The 26598-nt window shown below is 37.4% G+C and overlaps 1 protein-coding gene across 2 annotated transcripts in view; it reads right to left on the bottom strand.

Annotated features, from left to right (window-relative positions):
- Positions 1-26598, bottom strand: part of CERS6 (ceramide synthase 6) — a 304360-nt gene that overhangs the window by 207486 nt on the left and 70276 nt on the right. For both annotated transcript variants that reach the window (XM_069079812.1, XM_069079811.1), the window contains exons 2-3: positions 22210-22315; positions 17672-17802 (exon numbers count right to left, since the gene is read on the bottom strand). In XM_069079812.1, the coding sequence (XP_068935913.1) occupies positions 17672-17802; positions 22210-22315 (237 nt within the window). The remainder of the gene's footprint in view (positions 1-17671; positions 17803-22209; positions 22316-26598) is intronic.

Genomic DNA, 26598 nt, shown 5'->3' with positions numbered 1-26598 from the left:
AGGAAGGAAGGAAGGAAGGAAGGAAGGAAGGAAGGAATGGAGGGAGGGAGGGAGGGAGGGAAGGAAGGAAGGAGGGAGGGAGGGAGGAAGGATTAAGTGCTTACTCTGTTTTAGGCACCACACTAAGCATTTTATAAATAGTATTTCATTCGATCCTCACAATGAGGTAGGTGTTATTATCTCCATTTTACAACTGAGGAAACTGAGTCTGAAAAAGGTTAAGCAACTGGCCCAATAGCTAGTACATGCATGAGACCATATCTGAAATCAAATCTTTCTGACTGTAGACACTGTTCTATCCATTGAACCATTTAGATGCCACAAGTAACACACAAATCTCAACTAACACACAAGGTAAGAGAAACACAGAATCATAGAATTCCAGACTCAAGTGCCTCTGAGATCATCAACTCCAACCCCTATATGATCAAGGATCATCTCTATAAGTGGACTAACTAATGTGCTTAACTTCCAAAGACCTCTGGTGGGGAGAAGCCACTCCCTTCAAGGCTAGCCATAATACTGTTAGATAACTCTAATCAGCACAGATTTTCCTTGCATCAAGCTTAAATGTATCTCTCTATGATTTCCACTCAGTCCTACTTCTACTCCTTGGCACCAAGAAGAACAAATCTAACACTTCTTCCCCATAAGAGCCTTTCAGAAACTTAGGATCAGAGAATCATATATTTAGGGCTAGACAGAACATGAGGGGTATAGGTAATAAAACTCAGACCCAGGGAAATTGAGTGACTATTTATAATAATAATAACAGCTAGCATTTAAGTAGCAGCTAGGTAGCACAGTGGATAGACTGCTGGACCTGGAATCAGGAAGACTTGAGTTTAAATCTGGCCCCAGAAACTCACTAACTTTGTAACCCTGGGCAAGTCACTTAATTCTACTTGCCTCAGTTTCCTCATATGTAAAAGGATCTGGAGAAGGAAATGGCAAATCACTCCAGTATCTTTGCCAAGAAAATCCCAAAATGGCATCATGAAGAGTCAGACATGGTAGAAACAACTGAACAACAACATCAAAGCATTTATATAGCACTTTATTTATCTTTCCATTGTCTAATGTTGCCTCCCAGAATTCCTGCCCCCTCTTTTCTCCATTTTGAACACACCCAATTCCTTCAGCTGATGCTCATATTGCATGATCTCATGGCCCTTCCCTAGGTTTGCTGCTTTTTCCCTGGGCACTTTCTAGCTTATCAATATTCTTTTTGGAAATGATGTTTTCTTCTTTATTGTGAACTTGCCAATTATCAACAAACACAATATTTCAATATACCAAGATTTTCTAAAAAGTGTGCTCAGAACTAAAAACAACAACCAGATATGGTCCAGCTAGAGGAAGGTAGAGAAAGGCTATCTTCCATCTTACTAGTCTTAGCCAGGATGCATCTGGAGACCAAATTAGCTTCACTGGCTGCTATTGTTGTTCTGTTATGAGGGTAGTAAATCTAAATCCAAGATCTTTAACAGATGAACTCATTTACCCATGTCTATCTGTAATGGGAATGTAAATTTTAAAGATCTTCCCTGCCCCTAAGCTAAAGTGCACCTGGAGCCTGGGGTGGGAGGCTTCTTTTTCAGTTGATACTTTTTGATTGGCCAGTGGGTCCAAAAGGTTGTTACATTCTCTGAGCCAGGAGAAGGCTATGTAAGCCCTGATGTTAGCTTTGTTTTTGGGGCTCACTTTGAGAAGTGTTCTGTGATTTGATCTGGATTCTGGGAAGCCGCTGTCCAGAGGGCCCCGCTTGAAAAACCCAGATGTTGATTGGGTATGGATGTAATGGTTGGACAGTTTGGAAAGCTGTCTGCTTGATCTGTTTCTGTCTTGATACTTCTGCCTGTATACTTTGAAGTTCAGGGTGCTGACCTTTTTCCCCTGAACAAGGTAAACGATATATGTCTGACTGATTAAAATAAGCTTGTTAACCCATTTTGAGTTGCTTTCCTTTATCAAAGCAGATCCAAGAACCTGTGTGAGCAGCCACCCTGGGGACGCTGGGGTGCTTGCTGCTACACTATCCTATCCAGGAAGTGGTCAGTTCAAACTAATTCCTGAGAGCTGCTGTTATATTTTCAATGTGGCATTTATACCTCAAAAAGAGGTAAATGCTACAAATCATGGCTTGATTGATTGTTTTATTAATTGTCTAGACATGATAAAGTCATGGAGAAAATGTTAATAATACAGATTAAAGTTAAAAGTGTGTCTTTCATTTGTTTTTTGGTTGATTGGTTGCTGTTGGGTTTTTTTTTCCTGAAGAGCTGATTGCTAAACATTTAGCAGCATATTCCTGCCCCCATCTAAAACTTGTGAAAGCTGATTTTTTTTTCCCCAACCCAACGCTTTATATTTATCCCTTTTAAACTCCATATTAGCTTCATCCTAGTGTTCTAGAGAATAGAGATCTTTTTTGGATATTCACTCTCTCATCCAATATTTGAGCTAAACCTTCTAGTTTTGTGTCATCTGCAAATCTGAAAGGCATGCCAACTACCCCTTTAACCATGTAATTGATAAAAAAAATATTAAAGAACACAGGCCACAGACCCCCAAGACCTTCTACTAGAGAACTCCTTCCAAGGTGGCAAAGTGTTCCTAGCTTCATTCAAAATACAAGTGTAGTGTTCTCTAATATGAGATCTTTCCTGTTCTCCACTGTCATTAGTACTCCTTATTGAAATTACTTTGTGTGTTTACACATGCATAAAGATACACATATAATACATATATGTATACATAATGCCATGCAAGCTATGTATATAGACAAGTAAATACTATATACAGTACCTATAGTATCGATCCATATGTGAATATGGGTTTGTGTGTCTATATCTACTTGTGATATATATAATTTAGGTACATGGTATATCCTCCCACCCCATTAAAAATGTAAGCTACTTTAGGGAAGTGACTGTTACATTTTTATCTTGATCTCTTCAGAGCTTTGCACACCGTTGTTCAGTCATTTTAGTCATGTCTAACTCTTCATGACCCCATTTGGGGTTTTCTTGACAAAGTGGTTTGCCATTTCCTTCTCCAACTCGTTTTACAGATGAGGAAACTGAAGCAAACAGAGTGAAAGGACTTTCCCAGGGTCACACACAGCTAGTAAGAGTCTGAGGTCAGATTTAAACTAGGAAGATGAGTCTTCCTGACTCCAGGCCTAGCACTTTATCCACTGTGCCACCTAGATGCCCACCTTACATGTAGTACATGCTTAATGAATGTTTGTTGAATTTAACTTAAACCATTAATGATTAGTTACTAAGAACAACCATTCAACTAGTTCCAAATCCATCTAATTGCACTATCATGTCACTTGCACCTCTCCATCTAATCAAGATAGCATGTGAGACCTCTATCAATCCTTTGTTGGCATCCAAGTAAACTATAAAAAATAGGGATTCTACAAAGTGGTATTATATATTCTATAAGAAAGGAGAATTTTCCAAATATAGGGTCTACCTGTGAAATGGTATCTAAACTCTAAAACAATATTCAAAAAGAAAGGAAATGTTAAATACACACACAATCTTTTAATTATTTAGAAATTGACTCCCTATCCTTTTTCTCTCTTAAATGTACACATGGGAACCTCACAAAAAATTCTTGGCTCTAAGAACTAGCATCTTTTGGCTGAACAAAGACAGAAATGTTAGGCTATTTAGATCCCAATTGTTTTTACTATTAATGACTGTCTGACTCTAGGTGAGTCACTGTTCTTTAATAAATTGAGATGAAAATTTTGAAGATTAATGAAGGTTGTATTAAAAGGTGGCAATAAGTCAGGACCAAAGTACATACAAAATCTGTAGTACCTTCCTCCAACCCAAATCCAATGTACACAAACATAAAAGAGAAAATTAAAGGACCCTTGGTGATCAAATATCATCTTTGTCACCAATACATTGATGGACCCATGATTACATCACTGTTAGTACTCCTCAAATAAGGCAGATCATAATTCATCTATTTCTGCTCATACCATGTGACTTTTATCCATTTCTGTCATAGATGCACTAAAGTGTTTCCTCTAGTTCCTTTGGCCAATAAGTGGGTGGTCTACCCGCCTGTGACCTTTTCTCTTGTTATATGACTGATGCATCTTTTTTTCCATCTTACTAATGGCATCTTTTTTCCTGCACAATTCTTCATGGCATATGTGTTGCAGCCTACTCCCAGCAGCTATTCATCTCTCAAGTACCCTAAGGTGGTTTTCAACTTGAATTCATCACAGATTTTGGTATTCTGAGCCTCCACTGATACCATAAAGCATCAGGAGAAGAATTTTGCTGTTAAAAAATAGACTTTTGGTTCTGGAAAAAGTTTGAGGATATTAAAAGTATTGCCCACTGTCCCAGAGGCAGGCTAATACACATGCCTTCTCTTCAACTGACAATTCATTGTCCACTGGCTATCCCTGCCCAAGATATGTACTAACATACCAGTTCCACAGACTTCCAATGTGATAGTCTGGACAACAGACATTCTTCTTCATTTGATTTTTCCTATGTGGATAAGCTCTTTTGAGTGATTATGACTTTCATTTAAGGGCATCTGCAGAATTCTAGAGTGTAATGCAATTAGCTCAATGTCATCAGCAAAGATGGGCAAGAGGTAGACTTCATATTTTTTCAGACTCCTCCCTTCATTTGGACTTTGCATTGGCCATCCTCCACGATGGCAATAAATGCCTTTGTTAAACACTTATCTTGCTGGTTTGTACCTTGCTTGATTATTAATAAACATGAGGATCACTGACCCATTGTGAAAAAAATAAAGGGGGTGACCCTGACCAAGTGACTTCCTGTTGCTAAATAAACCTTGTAAAATAACCTTCGTGTTGCTTTTGATTCCTTATCTATGAAATAAGGATAATATCTGCATTACCTGGAAAAGGAAATGGCAAACCACTCCAGTATCTTTGCCAAGAAAACCCCAAATGGGGTCATGAAGAGTCAGACATGACTGAAATGACTGAACAACAAAAATTTACATTACCTACTCTGTAGGATGATTTTTTTGCAAGCTTTAAAGACTTGTGAGTTATATGTGTGTCATCACTCTTGCTGGATCATAATTTAATTGGATGATCAGGTCAACTTGCTGTGAAACTGAATTGGGATGGAAAAGAAGGGGAAAAGTTTGGAGCAAGAGGGTAGGTCTAAGTGAGGTCTGTGGATGTGCTTTGATCTCTGAAAGCTTGTTGGCCACATGGGGACAAGAGATGTCCAAGGGAACAGAGAAATATTAGGATTCAGTAAAGAAGGTGGGAGAAAGACAAAGACAAGCTTTGCTTGCTTTGTAATTGTAGAAAGTTTTCAATTTCACCTAAAGTCAGATAAACAGCAATACTATCACTAAAAAATTATCATAATGTGTACATATATGTACACATACATCTGTAGGCATAGATATAGATATGCACATATAAAACATTTTCACATCTGTATATATTTTTCAAGACTCGTGATACATATTATGCATACATACACACATGTGCTAAATAAAACTTCCAAATTAAAAGACAAGTTTTTCTGAGATATTTTAGCTCCCCCACATTACTATGATGCTAATGGACGTAGTCAGTAGCATCATAGTAACCTCCATTAAAATTAAAGTTGTTGGGCTAAATTACTGCCGTGAGTTCCCTGACTCATGTTCTATTCATGCTATATTCCTTTATGACTTGGATCAAAGTTTAACAAAGGAAGGTTCTTCTGAAATAATTCTCAATCACCTGCTTCTATTGGCAATATCCAAAATACATCTGATATTTATACAGATCCAATCAGAAAATATTTTCAATGTCTTAAAAATTTTGGAATGAATTGACATCTTGTTGCTTACTCAAAAGTCTTCCAACACCTCAAATTGCTGGTAATTGTGTTTAAACACAACAGATCGATAGTTATGTTTAACAAAAATGCTTAAAGGTAATATCCAGTATATTCCATTTAATTTAATATGGTTTAGGATGTTTCACTGCCCGAGCCTTCACCCAACGTCACTGGTGGTGCAGCCAAATTTTGATTATGGAAGTGTGAGGGACCAGTAGAAAATCTAATCACAAACTCCATGCTACCTGCTAACCATCACCCTGAAACCCAGGCATAAAAGAAGAGAGGGGAGAGAGAAAGAGTTTGGAGCAAATGGGGAGGGATGGAGAGTCAACCACCCAGCCAGTAAAACACCAAGAAGAAAGTAAGCTATAGACTAGCTTACTCTCAATAGTCTAACATTGGTTTTTTTTTTAATGATGGGGGTGGGAGTAGAGAGGAAGGGAGCAGAAAATGAGGGAGAAACAGAGAGAGACAGAGAAAGAGAAATGTGGCAGCTACAGAGTGGTACCAAAAGCTCAGCCTGAGAAAGGAGCTGCTTCTCCTTAAATTGTGATATACATCTGTCCAATAAAGCTGATGAAACCACTCTAAGCTCTAACTTTAGGATTTGAAGCCTTTTTCTCATCCATTAATCAGTTAATTCTCTTACCAGTCTCCACATCAGCTGAAATGCCTTAGCTAAAATGTCAACACCAATCAGTCTTTGTTGCTAACTCATACCTCTCAAAGGCAATCCTGTGTACTCAATATCTTTTATGCAAATTGGAAATCTATGCTTTTCAGGCATTCTCTCTACAGCAACCTTGTTTCTCAGGGGCTGGAAGCAGCCCTGGCTTTTTCTTTAGTTCACCTCCCCTGCAGATCTAAGCAAGAGGTATCCACATCCTCGTCTTTCCAATCACACAGCAGTGTACTGAAGGCTCTGAGGAATATCCCACCCCCCCCCCCCCCCCACCCCCGCCCCGAGGCAGCTCAAGCTGACAATCCTGTCTGACCAAAAGGGTTTTTTTTCTTTAGAAAAAAAATGTGCTGATTTTCTTTTAGAATGAACTTTTCCTCATTCCAAAAACAAAATAAAGGTAATAATAATAACAAACTAGCATATAACTAGAATTCAAATATCATTTCAAGGTTTGCAAAGTGATTTTATACATATGTATATAAGTGATTATATACATACACATATGTGTGTATGTGTGTGATTTGATCTATAAGATATCAATGGCTCAGGAGAAGAAAGCATTCTCAATCACAGCAAATCTAATGCAAGAAAAGTAAATTAGATAATAAGTCTTAAACAAAGGCACCCAGGTGACATAGTGAAAAGAGTATTGCTCCTGAAGTCCAGAAGATGCCAGTTCAAATTCTGCCTCATACATTTACTAGCTGTATGACCCTGGGCAAGTCATTTAACCTCAATCTTGATTCCCTTGTCTATAAAACTGCAATAGTAGTAGCAACCACCTCAAAGTTTTGGTGTGAGAAAAAAAATGAGATAATATAATGTAAAGCATTTTGCAAAGTGCTATACAAATGCTTATTAACTATTATTAGCCTGGAGGAGACCCTAGAAATCATTTAAACCAACTCCCTCATTTTTCTAAGGTCCAGAATGTCAAAGTGACTTTGTCCAAGATGACACACAGATGAGTGAATAGCAGGGTCAGGATGTGAACCTAGATATTTTGACACAAAATCTATTGGTCTTTGCTCACTGCTTCTCTTGTTAATAATTAAAAGATCATGAGATCATAGTTGGGACCATAAAAGAGCTTAGCACAATCCCTGGCATAGAGTAGTCACCACTATATAAATGCTTATTCCCCTTCCTTACCCTTCCCTATCCTCCCTTTTCTTCTCCTCCCCTCCCTTCCTTTCCCTTCTGGAACTTCCCTTCTCCACTTAGAGCAGAAAGGAAGATCAAAGGCAATTGAGCCCAATCCTGGCCCCTACCATTTATAAGGTGAGGAAACTGAGGCCCAGAGATTTTTTAAGTGATGTTTTCGGTCACACAGCAAAGTTCCTGAGGTAGAATATGAATCCAATTCCTGACTCTAAATCCAATATTCTACCCACTACATTGAGTTATGTGGGTAGAATTACTGTACCAAGGAACAAGTCATTTGTAGTCACAAATAATGAAGACAAACGTGATTTTAAAAGAAATATAAGAAGATAGGTATGAATGAAATAGCGGGACTAGAACAACAGTATACATGATGACTACAGAGGCTATCAAAATATAAACAAAAAAATCACTCAAAGGAATGTGGCCTTCAGGTAATGTGGTTCCTGGAGAATAAAGAATGAAGCATGCCTCCCTCGCCTAAGGAGAGACACAGGGCCTAAGAGAACAATGTGCTGCATACATTTTCAGGAATAGTCACTATATTATATTATCTGTTTCTTATTGTTGTTCAGTCGTTTCAGAAATGTCTGACTTTTTTTTTTTACCCCATTTGGGGTTTTCTTAGCAAAGATACTGGAGTGGTTTGCCATTTCCTTCTCCATTTCATTTTACAGATGAGCAAAACAGGGTTAAGTGACTTGCCCAGGGTCACACAGCTAGTAAGTGTCTGAGGCCAGACTCCATGCCAGCACTCTATCTATTACACCACTTAGCTACCCTGTTTCTACTCAACTGATTCTCTTTGCTATGGGAGAGGTTAGGGAAGGGGGGAAAGCAAAGGAAGAATACAGATCCAGAAATTACAGTGATACAAAATAAAAGCAAAAAGCATACATATAACATTTTTAAAATGATTCAAAGCTATGGGGGGGAGGGGGAGGGTGCCAAGCAGTATGGAGAACCCAAATCCCTCTGATTGAAGGATAGTAGGCTCCCCCCATAAGCTTCAGTTAAGAAGGCTACCTGGGCCAGCCATCTCTTCATTTTCCATCAGGCTGCTCTCTACTAGATTTCTCCATCATGGAAGTATCTTCCTTCTACCCCAATCCAACCCCGCCCCTCTTCAGCTTCTTTTATATACTGTCTTCCCCATTTAGATTGTAAATTCCTTAAAGACAGGGACTGTATTTTCATTTTGTTTGTATTTGTACACCCAGTGCTTAGCACAGTGTTGGCACATAGTAAATACTTAATAAATGCTTTTTGACTGACTGACTGACCATAGAGGGCATGAAGAAATAGAGGCAGACAAGAATCAAGATCAAATGAAATAACACATGTAGAATGCTTTGTAAATCAAAATGCTACATAAAAAGTTTTTTATGATTGTGAATGAAATATTCCCCCTTAATCAATCCACTTATTGCCTCCCATGTTCTTCCTTTTCTTCAACAAAAGGACAGCAAGAAAGTATGTTAGAATTGTAATAACTAAGTTCCTCTTGCTGCCCCCAAAAAAATCATAATCTAGAGAAAAATGGAAAAGCCAACATTAGTCTTGCAAATTAATTCTGACTCAAATTTCTCCCTTTAAAAATTCTGCTTACTTGCATTAGTACATCTATATTAGTATATAAATATATTCATGTTGCTGCCTAGGATAATTCTCAGCTATCCTAAAGTGGAATACTTATGGAGAATAAGATCTGATCCCAACTTTATAAAGGAGTCTTCAAATATTTTGTGCTAATTTTTTCTTGAATTAGTGCTTGATATTAAGTAAAACGATTCGGTATCATATAATATGGTTTTGTCCTAAATGTTTAAGATGTTACACAAGAAGACCTCTCACATAAAACAGCTTGAATGTGAATTCTACACTGCATCACTTACTAACTTGTAACATAAAACACACTACAAGGTAATCAAAAAGAAGCAAAAATAATAAACAAAGAAGGAGGCGGCTACCTCTTCTGAGGCTTTGACCTTACTTCTTACTATTTAGCCCTAATATCAATGCTATAACATAATCGGTAGAGAGAGATGTCAAAGCTTTGGCAGTCTGAAGGCATTCTGTCTACCAAGCAGCATCCTTCATTTTCATTTCATCTTCTAAAATGTCTCCTAGGTACTCCTGCAGTTTTATAAACTCCTCCTTTTACCCCTTTGAAAAATCTCTATTTCAGTTGTCAAAAGGGATGTGAGCACTTGTAAAAGAATATGCATCAAAACTGACAAGGCAATGAATGAGTGAGAGTAGGCAGGAAGGAAAAAATGCATCTCATCAACATCTCAGCACATTGTTCATTGAACAACTTCTGTTAAGTTCATCGGCATTATGGTGCCAACGCCAGGCAGGTCAGCAATCGTTTCCAGCACTTAATAAATCATTATTGAGTTGAATTGAAAGCACACACACATAAACATACATACACACAAACTTGCTTCTGCTCTGAAAGACTGAAATTCAATTTCCTTTTTAATCATAAATTTACATGTGTTTACTGGAAAGGACAAAAAATGCTGATTTTTTATACTTAATTTCCGTTTCTTAGCCCACAATTTGCATTTGAATAGCCACTACCACAATCACTACAGCAACTTAGGAAAAGTCACCAATTCTATGAGCTCTTGGTCCATTCCTGTGATAAGGAAATACCTAATAGCATGATTATTATTAAATAGTTATGGCTCATATTCACTCCCCTCTCTATGGTGTGGTATTGTCCACCTCCTTCATTAATCTATCCAACTCCATCTCTTCCTTTCTATATTTTTGCCTTTTTTTTGGCGGGTAGATGTAAGGCAATCCAGGTTAAGTGAATTCTCCAAGGTCACACAGTTAGTAAGTGTCTGAGGCCACATTTGAACCCACGTCCTCCTGATTCCAAGGCCAGTGCTCTATTCACTGCACCACCTGGTTGCCCCTATATTCTTGCCTTTTCTGCACTACTTCCAAACACTTACTACTTCCCCACCATCTTAGAAGTAGTTTTAAGTAGGGAGTTATGTTATTAGACTGGCAAAAGGAGCCAGTTGGCACAAGGCAAAACTTGGCATGGGGGAAGGGAATGGAGTATATTAATCTTTGTTCACCACATTCTTCCTCAAAAATCTGAAAATTCACTTGTAAAAATTCATAGGTACACACTATTAAAGAGTATAGTATTAGATTCCATGAGTGATGGTTGAAGAATAAGACAGTCACTAATTTCAAGAGGGAAGATATATAAAAGAAAAAGTATACATGATTCACTTATCAAGCAAGTATTCTAGAAAAGAGGATTTGGAGGAAGGAGAAATATAGTTTCAGAGAAGAATAAAAGACTTGAGGTGAACCTTGAAGGTTTGGGAGAATGTAAATTGAAACAGGAGGGACAAGGGCAGTTCTAGCGGAAGATGCAATTTAATTAAATTCAATATACATTTATTTTATATAATTTACAAAACACTGTAGTAAAAGAATGGTTCTGACCTTGAGAACCTTAAACTCAAAAAAGATTTTTAAAATGGATACAAATACATTTAGTTGGGGAGGAAAGGAGAGCCTCGGGAGCCTCCAAGGAGGAGGTAGCATTTGAAACATATAATATCCATTATTTCTCATGGTATAATAGAAGAATCATAGAATATTGGGGGCAACTAGGTGGTGCAGTGAATAGAGCACTGGCCCTGGAATCAAGAGGACCTGAGTTCAAATACAGCCTCAGACACTTAACACAAAAACTAGTCGCGTGACCTTGGGCAAGTCACAACCCCAATTGCCCTCCCCCCCCCAAAATCATAGAATATTGAAAGAGATATGCTAGTTCAATTTCTACCAAAATCACGAATGTGGTCTATGACATCCCTAACAAGTGGGCCGCCGGCTCTGCTAAAAGTGACAGGAAACTCTTCATCAAGGCAGCCCATTCCATTTTTGTACAGTTCTAAATGTCAGGAAGTCTTGCAATAAATTGAACTGAAATTTCTCCCTGTTAACTCCTACCCTTTGATCTTAGTTTTGTCCTGTGTGCCCAGACAGAACAAGTCTATCGCTTTATTTTTACACTGTATATCTAATTTCCATTGTCTACAATAGTTCCTCACTGCGACAAAGTGAAGTGCAGCCACTGAGAGTACATCAGCATGGGAGAAATATGATTAAGGTTTAGGAAGACTGGGGTGGCTAGGTGGTGCAGTGAATAGAGCACCGGCCCTGGAGTCAGGAGGACCTGGGTTCAAGTCTGGCCTCAGACACTTAACACACACACACACACACACACACACACACACACACACACAAACCTAGCCATGTGACCTTGGGCAAGTCACTTAACCCCAACTGCCCTCCAAAAAAGCAAAAAAAAAAAGGTTTAGGAAGATTAATCTGGCAATAGGGCATAGGACACACAAGGAAAGGGAGTAATTAGAAATAAGAAAATAGGCAGACTGGTTCATTTCAATAATCTGGTGAGGTGTTACTAATGGGAACTATAGTAATATGAGAATGGAAAGCAAGGGAAGGGATGAATGAGGAAGACAGATCAAGAATCAATGGAACCTAGTGATTGATTGGATATAACTGGTGATGAAGGAGGAGGAATTTGGGGAAGAGAAGGAAATAAATGCATGTTAAATATAACCACTTGACGGAGGAGTTGAAGATATGTGAACTAATTCACTTGGAACAATCTGCATAATTTGCAATTATGAGAATGAATGACTTATATACAATGAACTATACAGAATGAAAGCAACAAAAGGTTAGTGACAGCCTTAAGGAGAATGACCACAATTAACAGGCAGAAGGAAAACACTGAAGAAAACAAAGAAGGAACAGTCAGAAAAGTAGGGGAAAATAGGATATGATCATGTCACAGAGGCTAAGGAAGAGAAAGGTTTCAAGAAAAAAGGATGCGATCAAAACTGGCAAGTGGGAGGGAATAAGCATTTATACAGCACCTGCTGTGTGCCAGGCCCTGTCCTAAGTGCTTTACAAATATTATCTCGTTTAATCTGCACAACCATTCAAGGTAGATGTAGATTTTATAGTTAATGAAATTAAGGCAAAGTGAGGTTAAATAACTTTCCCAGGGACGCAAAGCTAGTAAGTGACTGCGGCTAAATTTGAACTCAGGTCATTTTGCACTTACCTACAGAGGTCAAATACAATCAAAACTGAGGAAAAAGAAACATTAAACTTGAAAGAAGAAGGTTAGTGAAGACCTACAATAATATAGTTTTTATAGAGCAAAATAGAGGTTGAAACCAGGTTGCATGGGGTTAGGAAGAATGCTGATGAGTAAGCAGATACAGAGTATTCATTGGAGAAATTTTATATTAAAGGGGACAAAGAAAACTTGGTACTTAAGAAGACTGAAGTTTTAAAATTGCTATTTGGGGAAGCATTCTAGGGAATTACCATGATATGAAAAGGATTACAGAAAAGCAATGAGGGTCAAGTTGAAGTTAAAAAACAGATTACAAAGTAGGGATTTATAGAAGGAAATTAAGAATTTTGCACAATTCTCTGATGTTCTTATTTTTTTCCTTTTCTTTTTTTGTCTTTTTGGAGGTGGGGAAGAAAGGGCAATTGGGGTTAAGTGACTTTCCCGAGGTCACACGGCTAGTAAGTGTTAAGTTTCTGTGGCCAGGTTTGAACTCAGGTCCTCCTGACTCCACGGCCAGTGCTCTATTCACTGCACCACCTAGCTGCCCCTTCTCTGATGCTCTTAAGAAATGGTCTGCCACCTAATCAGGTGCAGGTACCTGTCAGAAGGTCAAGATAAATAATAAGTCTAATTATTAAGGAAGGAAGAATGGAAGTGGCTGAGAATGGATTTCAGGACAGGCAAGGAATAACCTATACTATAACCAAACTATAACTATAGCCAAAATACATGAATTGGAAGAAGCCTAACAACTAGATTTTCCAATAAATCTGTGAAATCTAGTGAAGGAAAAGAGCATAGAGGGTACAGTGAGGAAAGAGTGACTAATAAAGAAGCTGTGGGCCTAGAACAAAAGCATCCAAACGGGATCTTGCAGATGAATAGAAAAGGACCATGCTATAGTAAAAATGGTAGAATCATTATCCCTGAAATGAGCCCTGCCCAGCTCTATCATTTTCTACTTACGATGCCCTCTGCCACATAGTGTTCATTATCTGAATCCCATTTATCCCGTAAAGCTCAAGTCCCAACGCCACCAAAAAGCCTTCGCTGACCATTACCATACCCAGCGCACATTGCTTTCTCCCTCCTCTGGATTCTTATAACCATTATTGTCCATATCAATAATGCCCTATATTTTTGTAGCAATATCTTTACATGTTGTGGTATGTCTTATCTCCTCAACTAGATTATTTAAGTTCCTTGAGGACTAGAACCATGGACTTACTTCTTTATTACTCCTGCACTAGCCAGTACAGTACCCTGTATACCAAAGGTGCTCAATAAATATGTTAATTGACTAATTAATGATAAAAGCTGAGATGGGTACATTCAGATCAGGACTGATACTGAGGGTGACCAATGGAATCCAGGAAGGCAAGGCCTTTGAAATTCAGATGTCTGATGGATCATCAACACAGATGTTGAAATCACCAAGGATCTTCACAGGAATACATAGAAGGAAAATATATATGTATACATATATATGTGCATATATATATATACATACACATATTTTATATGCTATATATACACATACACAAACATATACACACATATACAAGGTACTTGAATCCAGAATGTTCTTAGAGGGTAGTAGATAAATAGCCAGGAAGATTTGGAGATAATAACATAACCAGGCAGCAGAGATTTAAAATTAAAAGAAGGAGCAGTATGGTGGCAGATTAGTGGTCTGGAAATGACAGTGGAAAGGTAAGAAGATAGTTTATCCCTGACGACAACTTGTATAGGGTCTGGGGGGAAAACAGGGCTCCCATTGAAGGGAGTATCAAAGGATATAAGGATATCACTTAAAATAAGATGATAGACAAAGGTAAAGAAAATGTTGAGAAAAAATGAGAAGTTGACTAGGGCAGAACAAGGGACATGAAACTGAGGAAAGAACACTGGTTCTGGAGTCAGAGGACTTGGGTTCAAACACCTCCTCTGATGCTTACTACCTATGTCATCCTGGGAAAAGTCATAACCTCCCAGGGCTTCAGGCTCTTCATCAGCAAAATAAAGGCGTTGGAACTAAGCTGGTAAGCTTTGGATTTGTGATCCCAAGACTAGAGGGGTTCTCTGGATACGAATAAGAGTTTAAAAGGAAGTGATGGACAAAGGACTTTGTGCTTTCTAGCAGATATGGAGATCTGATAAGGGAAACAATAGGTTGGGAGGCAGAGTGTAAATATTTTAGAAGCCAGAAAAAATATGGTGCACAGTGTCTATATACTCAAGGAAACTAAAAGTTAGGAGAAAGGGAGGAAACACATAAAAGTAAGAGGAAGAAATGATACATACTGAAGTAAACAAGGCCCAACCCAAATAATCTAAATATAAGATTAATGTGATAGTGCCAGTAGATAACTAATTACTAAACACTTAAGCAGAAGGTAGGGCTTCCTGAGCCTACATCATATGGGGAGATTACGGGGGTGGGGAAGGAGGAAGAGCCTGAGTTTGATCAGCAGCTGATATATACAAACCTTCCCTTGACAAGTAACTACCAACTCTAATTATAAGAAGGATTCTGAGTATTATATTTACTATGTTGATTTTCTGGAGTTTCTAACCATTCTGACTTCTCAGAGACCCTTCCAAATCTCTCAAGACAGGAAAGAACTCAAAGAGGTCAACAGAAAAGGAAAAGGACCAAATGTACAAAAATGTTTGTAGCAGCTCTTTCTGTGTCAGCAAAGAATTAGAAATTGAGGGGATGACTATCAACTGGGGAAAGAATGAACAAACTGTGGTATATGATCAGAATGGAATACTACCGTGTTTCCCCGATAATAAGACACTGTCTTATTTTTTTTGGACAGAAAAACACCAGAGGGCTTATTTTCAGGGGAGGGCTTATTTTAATGAACATTGACAGCAATTTTAATAAACAGGTAAATGTGAACAAAAAAATGTACCTTTATTCAATAATGAATTCAATAAAGAACAGGATGACGCGCTCACTGCCACAGCTCTGATTGGATGCAGCTCGGAGCGCGGCGTGCGTTTCACTGGGGACGGTGCATACAGAGGGTACCATAATGTAGCGTGTAGCGCAGGGGATCACCTTCACTACAGTAGCAATCTCAATAGGGCTTATTTTCGGGGGAGGGCTTATTTTAGAGGAATCTTACACAGTAAGGGGAGGGCTTATTTTCGGGATAGGGCTTATTATCGGGGAAACATGGTATCGTGCTATAAGAAATGATGAGCATGATGCTTTCAGAAAAACCTGGAAAGACTTACATGAATTAATGCAAAGTGAAATGAGCAGAACCAGGAAAAGTATGCAGTAATAACAATTTTGTATGATAATCAACTGTGGATAGCTTAGCTATTCTTAACAACACAACGATCTGAAGAACTTATGATGAACAATGCTATCTTCCTCCAGAGAATGAATTGATGGAGTTTGAATGCAGACTGAAGCATATTTTTTTTACTTTATTATTCTTGGGCTTAGGATTTTTTTTCTTTTTTCTCTGTGTTTTCTTTTACACCATGGCTAACGTGGAGATATTTTGTATGACTCTGCACATGTATAATCTTTATAAAATTGTCTGACTCCTCAAGGAAGGATTGGAAGGAGGGAGAGAATTTGGAACTCAAAAATCTTAAAAAATGAACATTAAAAAGTTTTTGTTTACATGTAATAGAGAAAAAATAAATAACATATATACCAAAAAAAGATAGGAAGGAGTCTATTGTTCCAGCCCTAGGAGTCTACTGTTATATTAATGTGCTTCTCATTCATTTTCCTCAAAATTAAATTTCTCCCAATGCATTAGATTTCAACTGCCAAAATACTTTTTTCTGGAATAATTGAAAGTGAAACCTTGGGGCACAAAAACCTGTCAGTAAGAAAAGGCTTCTAAGACTTAAAACAGAAAGGGCTTCTCTCTAACTAGAGCTGGAAATGAGAGCACTATTGTTTAAGTTATCAAGTGGGGGGGGGGGAGTTTCCCAAAGAAAGAATTCTTAGAGTAAAACTGTAGTATCCCCAGGGAATGGAACAAATTTCACTACAGTTAAAGACCAAACTTCATAACTTTACTCTAGGCAGAAATCTTTTCCTTGTCAGTGAAGAGACTGTATACCTTAACACTTCTTTCTCATTTCTATATTTTCTGTGAGATAGAAGCTTCTTGGATAGCCCATCCAGACCTCCTGGCAATATCAAACTCAACCCTAGAAAGATGGCTAGTTATCCTTTCCTTAAACTCTCCAGAGAACAGGATGCTACAACTTCCAGTGATATTTACTAGATCCCAACATCTCATAACTGACCATGAAGATTTTTTCTTCTTCTCTTAACTAGGTAATATAAGGTTCTTTAGTTTATTACCTCCTTCCTTTCTCCAAAAAAATTTAATTCACCGTTTCAAGGCACAGATAACCAGAGAATTAGTCACTAACACAGTTATCACTTTCCTCTGTTTTGAGTCACTTCGTCAATTAATCAATAAGCATTTATTAAGCACCTAAAAACTGATTCGAGGCTTCCACTGTTTAGCTTAGACACTCTCCAACATATTCTAGCTTATGTTTTTTGTTTTGTTTTTTTTTTCGGATGGACCCTTAATATTTACTGGATGGTTTTTCTTCCTAGAAAGTTGCTGTAAACAGAGTGAAACTATTACTTGAATACTTGTGCAATGCATATGGTAGGTGCTTAATGAATGTTTTTCAGATTGAATTTAACTTAAGTATGAACTTAGGCTCCCTAGATGTTGAAAAAAATAGGTTTTTAAAAGTTCCCCTAACAAATATATTCCAGAGCACCATGGAACAGGAACTACTTACATGCTCTCACAGAACCTAGTAAGAGTGCTAGGTTTCTCCTGGTTGCGTCTCTGTCGGAACCAGCGCTGGATACTGCGAACATCCCAGTCTAACTGCTTGGAAAGACCTTCCAATCTCTTCTCATCTGGATGCTACAAAACAAGGTATCAGGAAATTATTATCAATCCATTTTTCAACTTCATGCAGTCCCCTTAGGAAATTATAGGCACCTCTATTTTGATAATTTATTAGCTGCTTACTTATATTTATATGCATATCTTTGAAGAAAACATCATAAAATTGTTAGTAAACAATCTTTTAAGCAAAAAAGTTCAAACAAGTGTAGCTTTCCTTAAAATAAAAACAAAGTTAGGTCACACTCTTCTCCTACTGACTCTAATCCTAAGAAGCAGAATGTTAAAGAGCAAATACATGGATGGATGGATGGATGGATGGATGGACGGAGGAACAGACAACAAAACAGTATAAGTACACCCCATTGTTTCCCTAGTAAAGGTTAAACCTTTGCCCAGCATTTAAAGTCCTTCAAAGTATGTCACCAAAATACCTTACAATATTTTATTAATCCTTTCCATGCATTCAAATACAATGAAACTTGATTTCTCCCTACTCCCAACGCATCCTGCATTCTCTTATCTCTTTAATAATTACTATCAAACTGAGGAAACAATGGAAATTGTGAGTTTCAGCACTTCTTAAATTTATGGCATATATTAATACAATCTACATCACGTTTATCTATATTGTAGCATATCCTTTTTATGCAACATCAGAGGCCTGTACTGGTGACCCTTGTTGATGTGATTCTGTGATGGTAAAGTCACATTTAGAAGAAGGATGAAATTTTCTCAAGAGATTTTCAGTTTGGAAATTTAAGGGAAACAAACTTGGGATATAAAAAACCCCCAAGAAGTTGTACAGACAGTAAGCAAAAATGGATTTTTAAAGGGCTCTTTGGTCAAATTTAGGAATAACAAAGTCATAAACATCTAATGAAAGTAATTCTTAGGGATGATGACAGGGAGGATAACCATCTCCTCCCAGAGAACATCCCTTGTGGCCTCTACTAGCAACAGAATACTGTGTTAGATATGCTGTAAGCTTAATGTGGTATGGAAATTCTTATCTCATAGCAGCAGAAATGGAATTTCTTAGCCTGGAGAGGATAGGCAGAGGATGAACATACAAATTGGTTTAAGAGAGGTTTAAGTAAATTCATGGATATGGATAGATTCATCTATATTTCAATAATGTATTTACTCTATCCAACAGTACATCTGGCAATCCACCTAAGCATACTTTATATTCAACTCTAGTTTATGTCTTTTCACCACTTCCCAAGGTGTCTATCCCACATGCTGGGGAGTCTTCCTCTAGATTTCTTCATATTTCACAGATAACAAAAGAATATGTGAAATATACGTCAGCTATTTTTCACTGACTGGATTAACACACTATCCCCTTTTTTAGTGATACATCTCTCTGATGAGATTCTATATACTACATTTCCTGTGCAATTTGTTTCTATGCAGATGACTCCCAAATTTTCATATCCAGTTTCCATCTTTTTCCTGATCTCCAGTATATCAACAATTACCTGCTGAATGAATGATAAAGTACTCTTCCAAGTACTTACTATATGCAAAGATTTAATAAATGCTTGTCAAATTTATTTGAATATATATATATATATATATATACATATAGTGTTACAATTTCTCCCACCTAATTTTCCACTGGCCATTGAAGAATCCATGATGAGTTTTTAAAAGAATCTACAGATGTATTAATTTTTGTCTATTGGAGGGAGAAGGAAAAAAATTCCAAAATTTTTGAGGCTGACCCCCCCCGCAAAGCCTTTCCATAAAAAAGTACTGCTATCAAAGACAGGACACTAGATTTGATGAAATGTTTTATCATGTGTAGCAGTTTTCATGGTTTTATAATATTAATAGATCAAATTTATACAGAAACTTTCTCTAGCAGTTTTGAAGTCCTTCTCTTTCCCAGATTCCTTTTTTCATCCAACCTATTTATTTTTTACAAATGGGAGAACTCTGAAGGATTTAAGAAAGAGTAGTCCCAACTTTTCCTGAATACTGGAATGTTTAAAATGTAAGGCTCTTGTTCTAAAGCCTATGACAACTTCAAAAGGAGTCACCTTGAAAACTGAGTGAAACATGAACAATGAAATTAGTTTAGAGCAAATATTCTCTTGAGCAGCCAACCTGGCTGCAAAATCTCTTTACTACCTTTGTATTAGAAATTATTTCTGGTCACTGTAGTAAACATAAGGCAAGAGAAATAAAATCTCTTTTGCATGTTTCCTATAGGAATACACGTGTATTGAAAATATGTCATTGTCCTTTTGGAATATTGCATGCTTGATGCACTATGTATAATCCCTTACATAAAGTAAATTCAAATGTACTATGATCAAATTTTGAAAAGAGCCTAGCAATGCCCTTGGTACATCTGTTTTGGTGAAAAAATATGTATTTTTCTGAGGCAATTTGACATACCATATGAAAACACAAGGATTTCTTTAAATTTTTGACTCCACAAATGCAAAAGAATATTCAAATTACTTTTTGTAATAAAGATACTTTTATAGATTGTAATCTATAAAAGGCTAAAGTGACCCCCACAAAGCTACAAGAACTTTTTTTTGCATTTTCATTTATTCAAATTCCTTTTCCCCCAGGTGAAAATTTTGGAAATACTTGATGGTTTCCCATACTCTTTTTAGGAAAATGGTCTTTATACTTTAAAAGAATCACTTAAGAAAACCTTGTCAGGTACTTAGACCTCAATATGAATATGAGAATAAGCAGTTCAAATAATCAGTAACTGCAAATATCAAGTTAGGAATGAAATTTGCTAGATTGTCGATATCTGACTAAGCAGCCTGCATGAAGTCCCACAAAATAAAGGCAAAAAATGAGTATGCTCAGCATTTGAAAATATAATGTTCCCTAAAGAAAATGCAACAGTCCTTCTCAAGAAATAATTTTAGTTCATTTAGTCAAAGTGTACTAAGAGCTAAGATGGGTTATTAAAATTAAATATAATATAGCCTCTGGCCCCATGGAGCTTACAGCCTCATAAAATAGCACACAAATAGCTATAATACAATATACTATTTGATTAAGCATGTGAAAGAGGCATAAACAAACTGCTATGGGAAATCCAAGAAAAGAAAGACTTCCTAGTAGTGTCCCCAAGAAATTGAAGGGCTGAAATGTGGAAGAGGAAGTAGATATGTTTTTTTGTTTTAACTTTATAGGACAGTGATAGGAGTCATGTGTGAAAGTGGCAAAAAAGCAGATTTAGGTTCAATGTAAGGGAAAACTTCCATGAAGTTGTCCGGAAGTGGGATGGGTTGCCTCCTGAAGAAGTAAGTTCTGTCTCACTTGGTGTCTTCCAGTAGAGACATTGGATGACCACTTGGGGGAAATTGTAGGAGGGATTCTGGGTCAGATATGGGTTGCCTGAGATCACCTCCAGCTGTGAGATTTTGTGAATCTTTAACTTTTCTCTGCTTATATCTGACTAGTACCTCTACTATAGGTAGTTCCTAAGACCTCTGTCTCGTTTTTTTGTTTGTTTGTTTGTTAGGGTTTTTTTTACTAGTATTGAGTACTTCAAGCTTCCTTTCTCACTTGTTCTCAGAAAGATCCCTCCCCTTCTTGAATTTTACTTTTTCTGATCCTCTCAGTTGCTAGTGCCTTTACCCCCCTCAAAATTACCTTGTATTTATTTTGTAACTATTTTACATATGTTTATATATCAACATATTGTCTCCCTCAATAGAATGTAAGTTCCTTCAGGACAGGGACTATTTTATTTCTATGTTTGTACCACCAGCATCTAGTACAATGCCTTACACATAGCAGGTATTTAATAAAAGCTTATTTATTGAACTACAACCTCTATTTTTGTCATTTGCCTCATGTTGCTTCTATGCTCACCTTCCTCTTTTTACTATACCCTAATTACCCTGCCATGTCTTTTATTCCTTTATTTTTACAGCACCCTTGGTTTCTCTGTACCTTGCATTCAATCCATAATTGAAGTTTGCTCTCCTTGCCTGTTTTTGAGAAGCCCAAGAAGGAACACTGCTGTCAGCACCAATGTAGTTTTTCCACACAAGAACAAATTATATACTCTGCCTCCACTCAGACACATATGAACAAGCAACAAACTACACAGGCTTCATACCTCTTCCTAGATGTCACATGAAATAAAAAGAGGAACAGAATATGACTCATCGCTGACAAAGCAGAAGGATTATTCAGGGATGAGTGAACAGATTGGTTTTCCTGCACTCTAAGGATGAACTAATAGGCATCTAACCCTTCATACACTTGTTGATTTTCTACCCTTTTAAGTCTAAGCATTAATTCTCCTCTGCCAATTTATATTTTGCTAATTTAAGCAATGCTTCTGGACAACCTATTTGTCTAGCACAGTGCTAATCACGTGGAAGGGGCTCAACAAAAACCTGTTAACTGATTGATTTGGTAATTGTGACATACCTTTGTAATTGCAGTGAAGACCTTTTCCAGAATGGCATTAGGCTGGGCTTTCTGTGGTCCATTGGCCTGAATGTTAAGCCCTAAGGCACATGGTTTGGCTATGAATCTGAAAAAGATAAGGAATAGACATTATAATTTCCTGTGGGTACACTGGACGCAACCCAACTACCCAACTATAGTATTCAATTTTCCTCATAAATCAACTAATTTTCATTGAGTAAGAGCGCCAGCCCCAGAGTTGGGAGGACCCGGGATCAGTTCTGGCCTCAGATACTTAACACCCACACAAAATAACTGGTCATGTAACCTTGGGCAAGTTACTTAACCCCAATTGCTTTTAAAATAAATAAATAAATCACCTAATTTTACATTTACAGTCCCATTTCTAGGGCTATATATATACATTTAAACATACATATATATTTATATATGGTAATTACAAAATAGTGCTTATTCATTTTATCTCTATAGTCCTTCAACAACAACAACGGGGAAAAAACCTCCTAGAAGCCCTTAAATTTATTGACTTTATATGATAAGCCCTACCAGATGGGCATACCCACTATGATTAAAAAGTTTCAGAATGGGGCAACTAGGTGGCACAGTAGATAGAGCATCGGCCCTGGAGGCAAAAGGACTTGAATTCAAATTCAGAATCAGACACTTGACACTAGCTATGTGAACTTAGGCAAGTCACTTAACCCCAATTGCCTGTCCCCCAAAAAACACAAAAATCTCCCCAAAAGTTTCAAAACAATGGGACACATATAATGTACTCTGTGCTTGCTCAAAGATAATTAATGATGATTACTAAAATTTACAAATGCAGCTCAATGAAACATTCAATGTGTGATATGTCTCTGTGCTAGGTACTGGTGATACAAAAATGAAAATGAAAAGCAGATCCTGACCTCAGAAAGTGGAGAATGGGAGTGGGCTATAGAGCAACATGTAAACAGATGAGCAAATAAAAGACAAATTGAGAAGAGAGAGGCAACTTCTAACTAGGAGAATGAAGAAAGGCTTCCCATAGAAGATGACACCATAGTTACACCCTGAAGAAAGGAGGAAGTGAGAGATAGGTAACGGGGGTTTACATCTGCACTGCATGGTGGTACTAGTCCCATTGACTCGAGCTGAGCAGCATGATTATAACATTATAATCCCTAGTTTCTCAGAACCCTGTGTGACTCTCATAATGATAGCTTCAAACAAGTCCTGCTGCATGTCCTCCAAAGGTTTTCTGCAAAATTAATCATTTGATCAAAGACTAAAACAACTTTGTCCTAGAGCCTTCCTCGCCTTCTGGAGGAGGGGGTGGGGTAGGGGTAGGGAGTAGGGGACAAATCTCTACTACTGTTAATTTTATCATTTGATTACTCAGTAGCATTAAAACCTTATCTATAGCTCCCTCAACACTAAAACAATGGACCACAGGGACCCATTTCTCCATTTACTCCCACTTTTCTATCTCACTTACAGCTTTCTAGATGTTGAGAAAAAACCCCAAGGGTGATGGGGGAGGAGTAGCTTATTCCACAGCCTAAGTATTTGACGTCATCTGGAAAAGATGACATTTCTACTGAAATAACACCACCAGGGAATAATTTACTCCAAGTTCTCCGTAATATTTCACTTTGAACAGGATTCTAGGCAGAAGGAACAATAAATCCTGCTATATCATTAAATACTTTTAAAATTCTTATATAGTGCCTAAGGTATACTCACTGTGTGATAAGATCACAGATCTGAGTGCTGACATGTATACATAATGCAGACATGGAGCAAATTTTATGTAAAATATTGCTAGCAGCATTTTTATTCTAGGGTCTTCCTTAGTCCTTTGGGTGGATTGTTTAGGTAACACTCATGGAGGTAAATCTAATTACTCAATGAGAATTCTATAATTTCCTAGAAACAGAATATTGCAATGTCATTGAAGAATGAGCTTTCACTGAAGATATCAAAAGATGAAAGAATTAGATGGGGAAAAAATATTTGTCTTTCTACATATTAGCTTGTGTCCTATGAAGAACTAAATGTATAATACCCTTGAAAGCTCTAAGACAGTGGCATTTTAATCACCAGGTGTTTTGCTTTATGGAAACAGCAGTTCCCTGAGGTCAGGAACAGGTTTGTTTTTTGGCTGCATTGGGGGGGTGGGGGGGGGGAGGCGGGGTCCCTTTGTGTCCTCAGTACCTTGGACAGCACCCAGTACCTAATAGGGACTTAATAAATGCTTGTGGGTTAACATATAAATCAAGCTGCTCTTTGTAATTAAAAAAAACAACAACTTTGAAAGGCAGCCTGGTACAGCAGAAAAAAATGCTGCCACTTACTACTTGTGTAACCTTCGGCAAGTCATCTCTCTGAACTTCAGTTTCCTAAACTGTAAAATGAACAGGGTGGATGAGATGACCTTTAAGGTCTCTTCCAGATCTACATCTGCGATCCCAGGAGCTGACTGGAATCTCAGAACACTTAATTCATTAACAAATTTCACCAAATTAGGATAAGTCTGTTAGTTTTGTAAAAACTGTTCAGAACATAGACGGTGCTCAGAAATGCATTTTCTGAAAAAGCCACAAAACCCGTCTACAACTACATGGTTTCCTGATTGTTTTTCAGCAGTGCTAAGTAGACTTCTGGGGACACATTTCCCTTCGAAAATTCCAAAGTGACCCATGAAAAAGTACACATTGCTCAAATAACTACGTTTGTTCATAAAATTGTTTCTCTTTCTAATTAGCATTGGGTGAAAGATAGGCACAAGTATTTACTAAGCACTTACCATGTGCCAGGCACTGTTCTAAGCACTAGGAATACAAGAAAAGCAAAGATATTCCCTTCTTTTTATTCTTTAATTTAAAAATATTTTTAACATTTATTTTAAAATTCCAGGTTCTAAATTCTCTCCTTTCTCTTCCATCCCTAGCCCAATGACTGAGAAGGCAAGCTTTGTTCTTCAGTCATTTTTCAGTTGTGTCTAACTCCTTGTTATCTTATTTGGGGTTTTCTTGGCAAAGATACCAGAGTAGTTTACTATTTCCTTTTCCAGTTTATTTTAAAGAAGAGGAACTGAAACAAACAGGGTTAAGTGATTTGCCCAGGGTCACAAACCAGTAAATAAATGTCTGAGATCAGATTTGAATGAGTCTTCCTGATTTCAGTCCAGCACCCTATATACCACACCACTTAGCTGCCTGACATGGCAAGCAATATGATATCAATTATACATGTGAAATCATGCAAAACATATCTTGAAAAAAATAGGAGGAAAAATAAAGTGAAAAAAATATGCTTCAGTTTGCACTTAGAATTCATGTTTTGCTCTCTGGAGGTGGCCAGCACTTTCTATCATGGGTTCTTAAGAATAGTCTTGGATCATTGTATTGATCAGTGTAGCTAAGACTTTCAAATTCATCACTGTAATAATTTGTTGTTGCTACGTACAATGTTCTCCTGGTTCTGCTCACTTCATTTTGCATCAGTTCATATAATTCTTCCCGGGTTTTTCTGAAACCATCCCCAATCAAAACAAGCTAGTTCAGGAGTGGTGAATCTAGAGGCTCAAGGCCACATGTGGCCCTCTAGGTCCTCAAGTGTGACCCTTTGACTGAATCCAAACTTCACAAAGAAAATCCCCTCAATGAAAGGACTTGTTCTATGAAACTTGAACTTAGTCAAAAGGCCAAGCCAAGAACCTAGAAGGGCACATATGGCCTGGAGACCACAGGTTCCCCACTCCTGGGCTCATCCTTCAAAACCCTTCAAGCCAAGGAAGCCATCATGGATAGATACAAAGGGGTGGAGAAAAAAACCAGTGGGTGGAATAAAAAGGAAAAGAAGATAGAAAAGTTTTCCATCACACTTCCAGGAATATAATTTCAGCCAATGGCAATATCATAAATTTTAGACTATTTCGATATACCTAATAAGATTATTTTATTTAAGAAAAAAAGAAAAAATAAGTAATATTTCATATCAATGGAAGTCACTTCTATGTGACCTTTGGAAAAACCTCATAAATTCTGCTTCTTTATCTGTAAATTTGATGTGATAGTATATTCTGTGCCTTAAAGGGATATTTGAAATGAATTCTGCGTGAGCAGCGAGTTGGAACAGTGTACAAAGTATTGGACTGTAGTGATGAAGGCCTGAGTTCAAATCCTTCCTTAGACACTTTGTTTGTGACCCTGGATAAGTCATTTAACCTCCAGTCTGTCTCAGTTTCATCATCTGTAAAATGGGGAAAATAATAGCAACTACCACCTGGGATTGTTGTGAGGATGAAAGGAGTGAATAAAGTGCTTTTGCAAACCTTAAAACATTATACTTCTTTTTTTTCTTGTTTTTAAGCCGTTTTTCAGTCATGTATTACTCTGTGTC

The sequence above is a fragment of the Petaurus breviceps genome, unplaced genomic scaffold (assembly GCF_028583685.1).
Source record: "Petaurus breviceps papuanus isolate PSGF00001 unplaced genomic scaffold, PetGlider_PUasm1.0 91133, whole genome shotgun sequence".
In the NCBI taxonomy this organism is placed as follows: Eukaryota; Metazoa; Chordata; class Mammalia; order Diprotodontia; family Petauridae; genus Petaurus; species Petaurus breviceps.
This window is presented reverse-complemented; position numbering and strand designations above follow the sequence as displayed.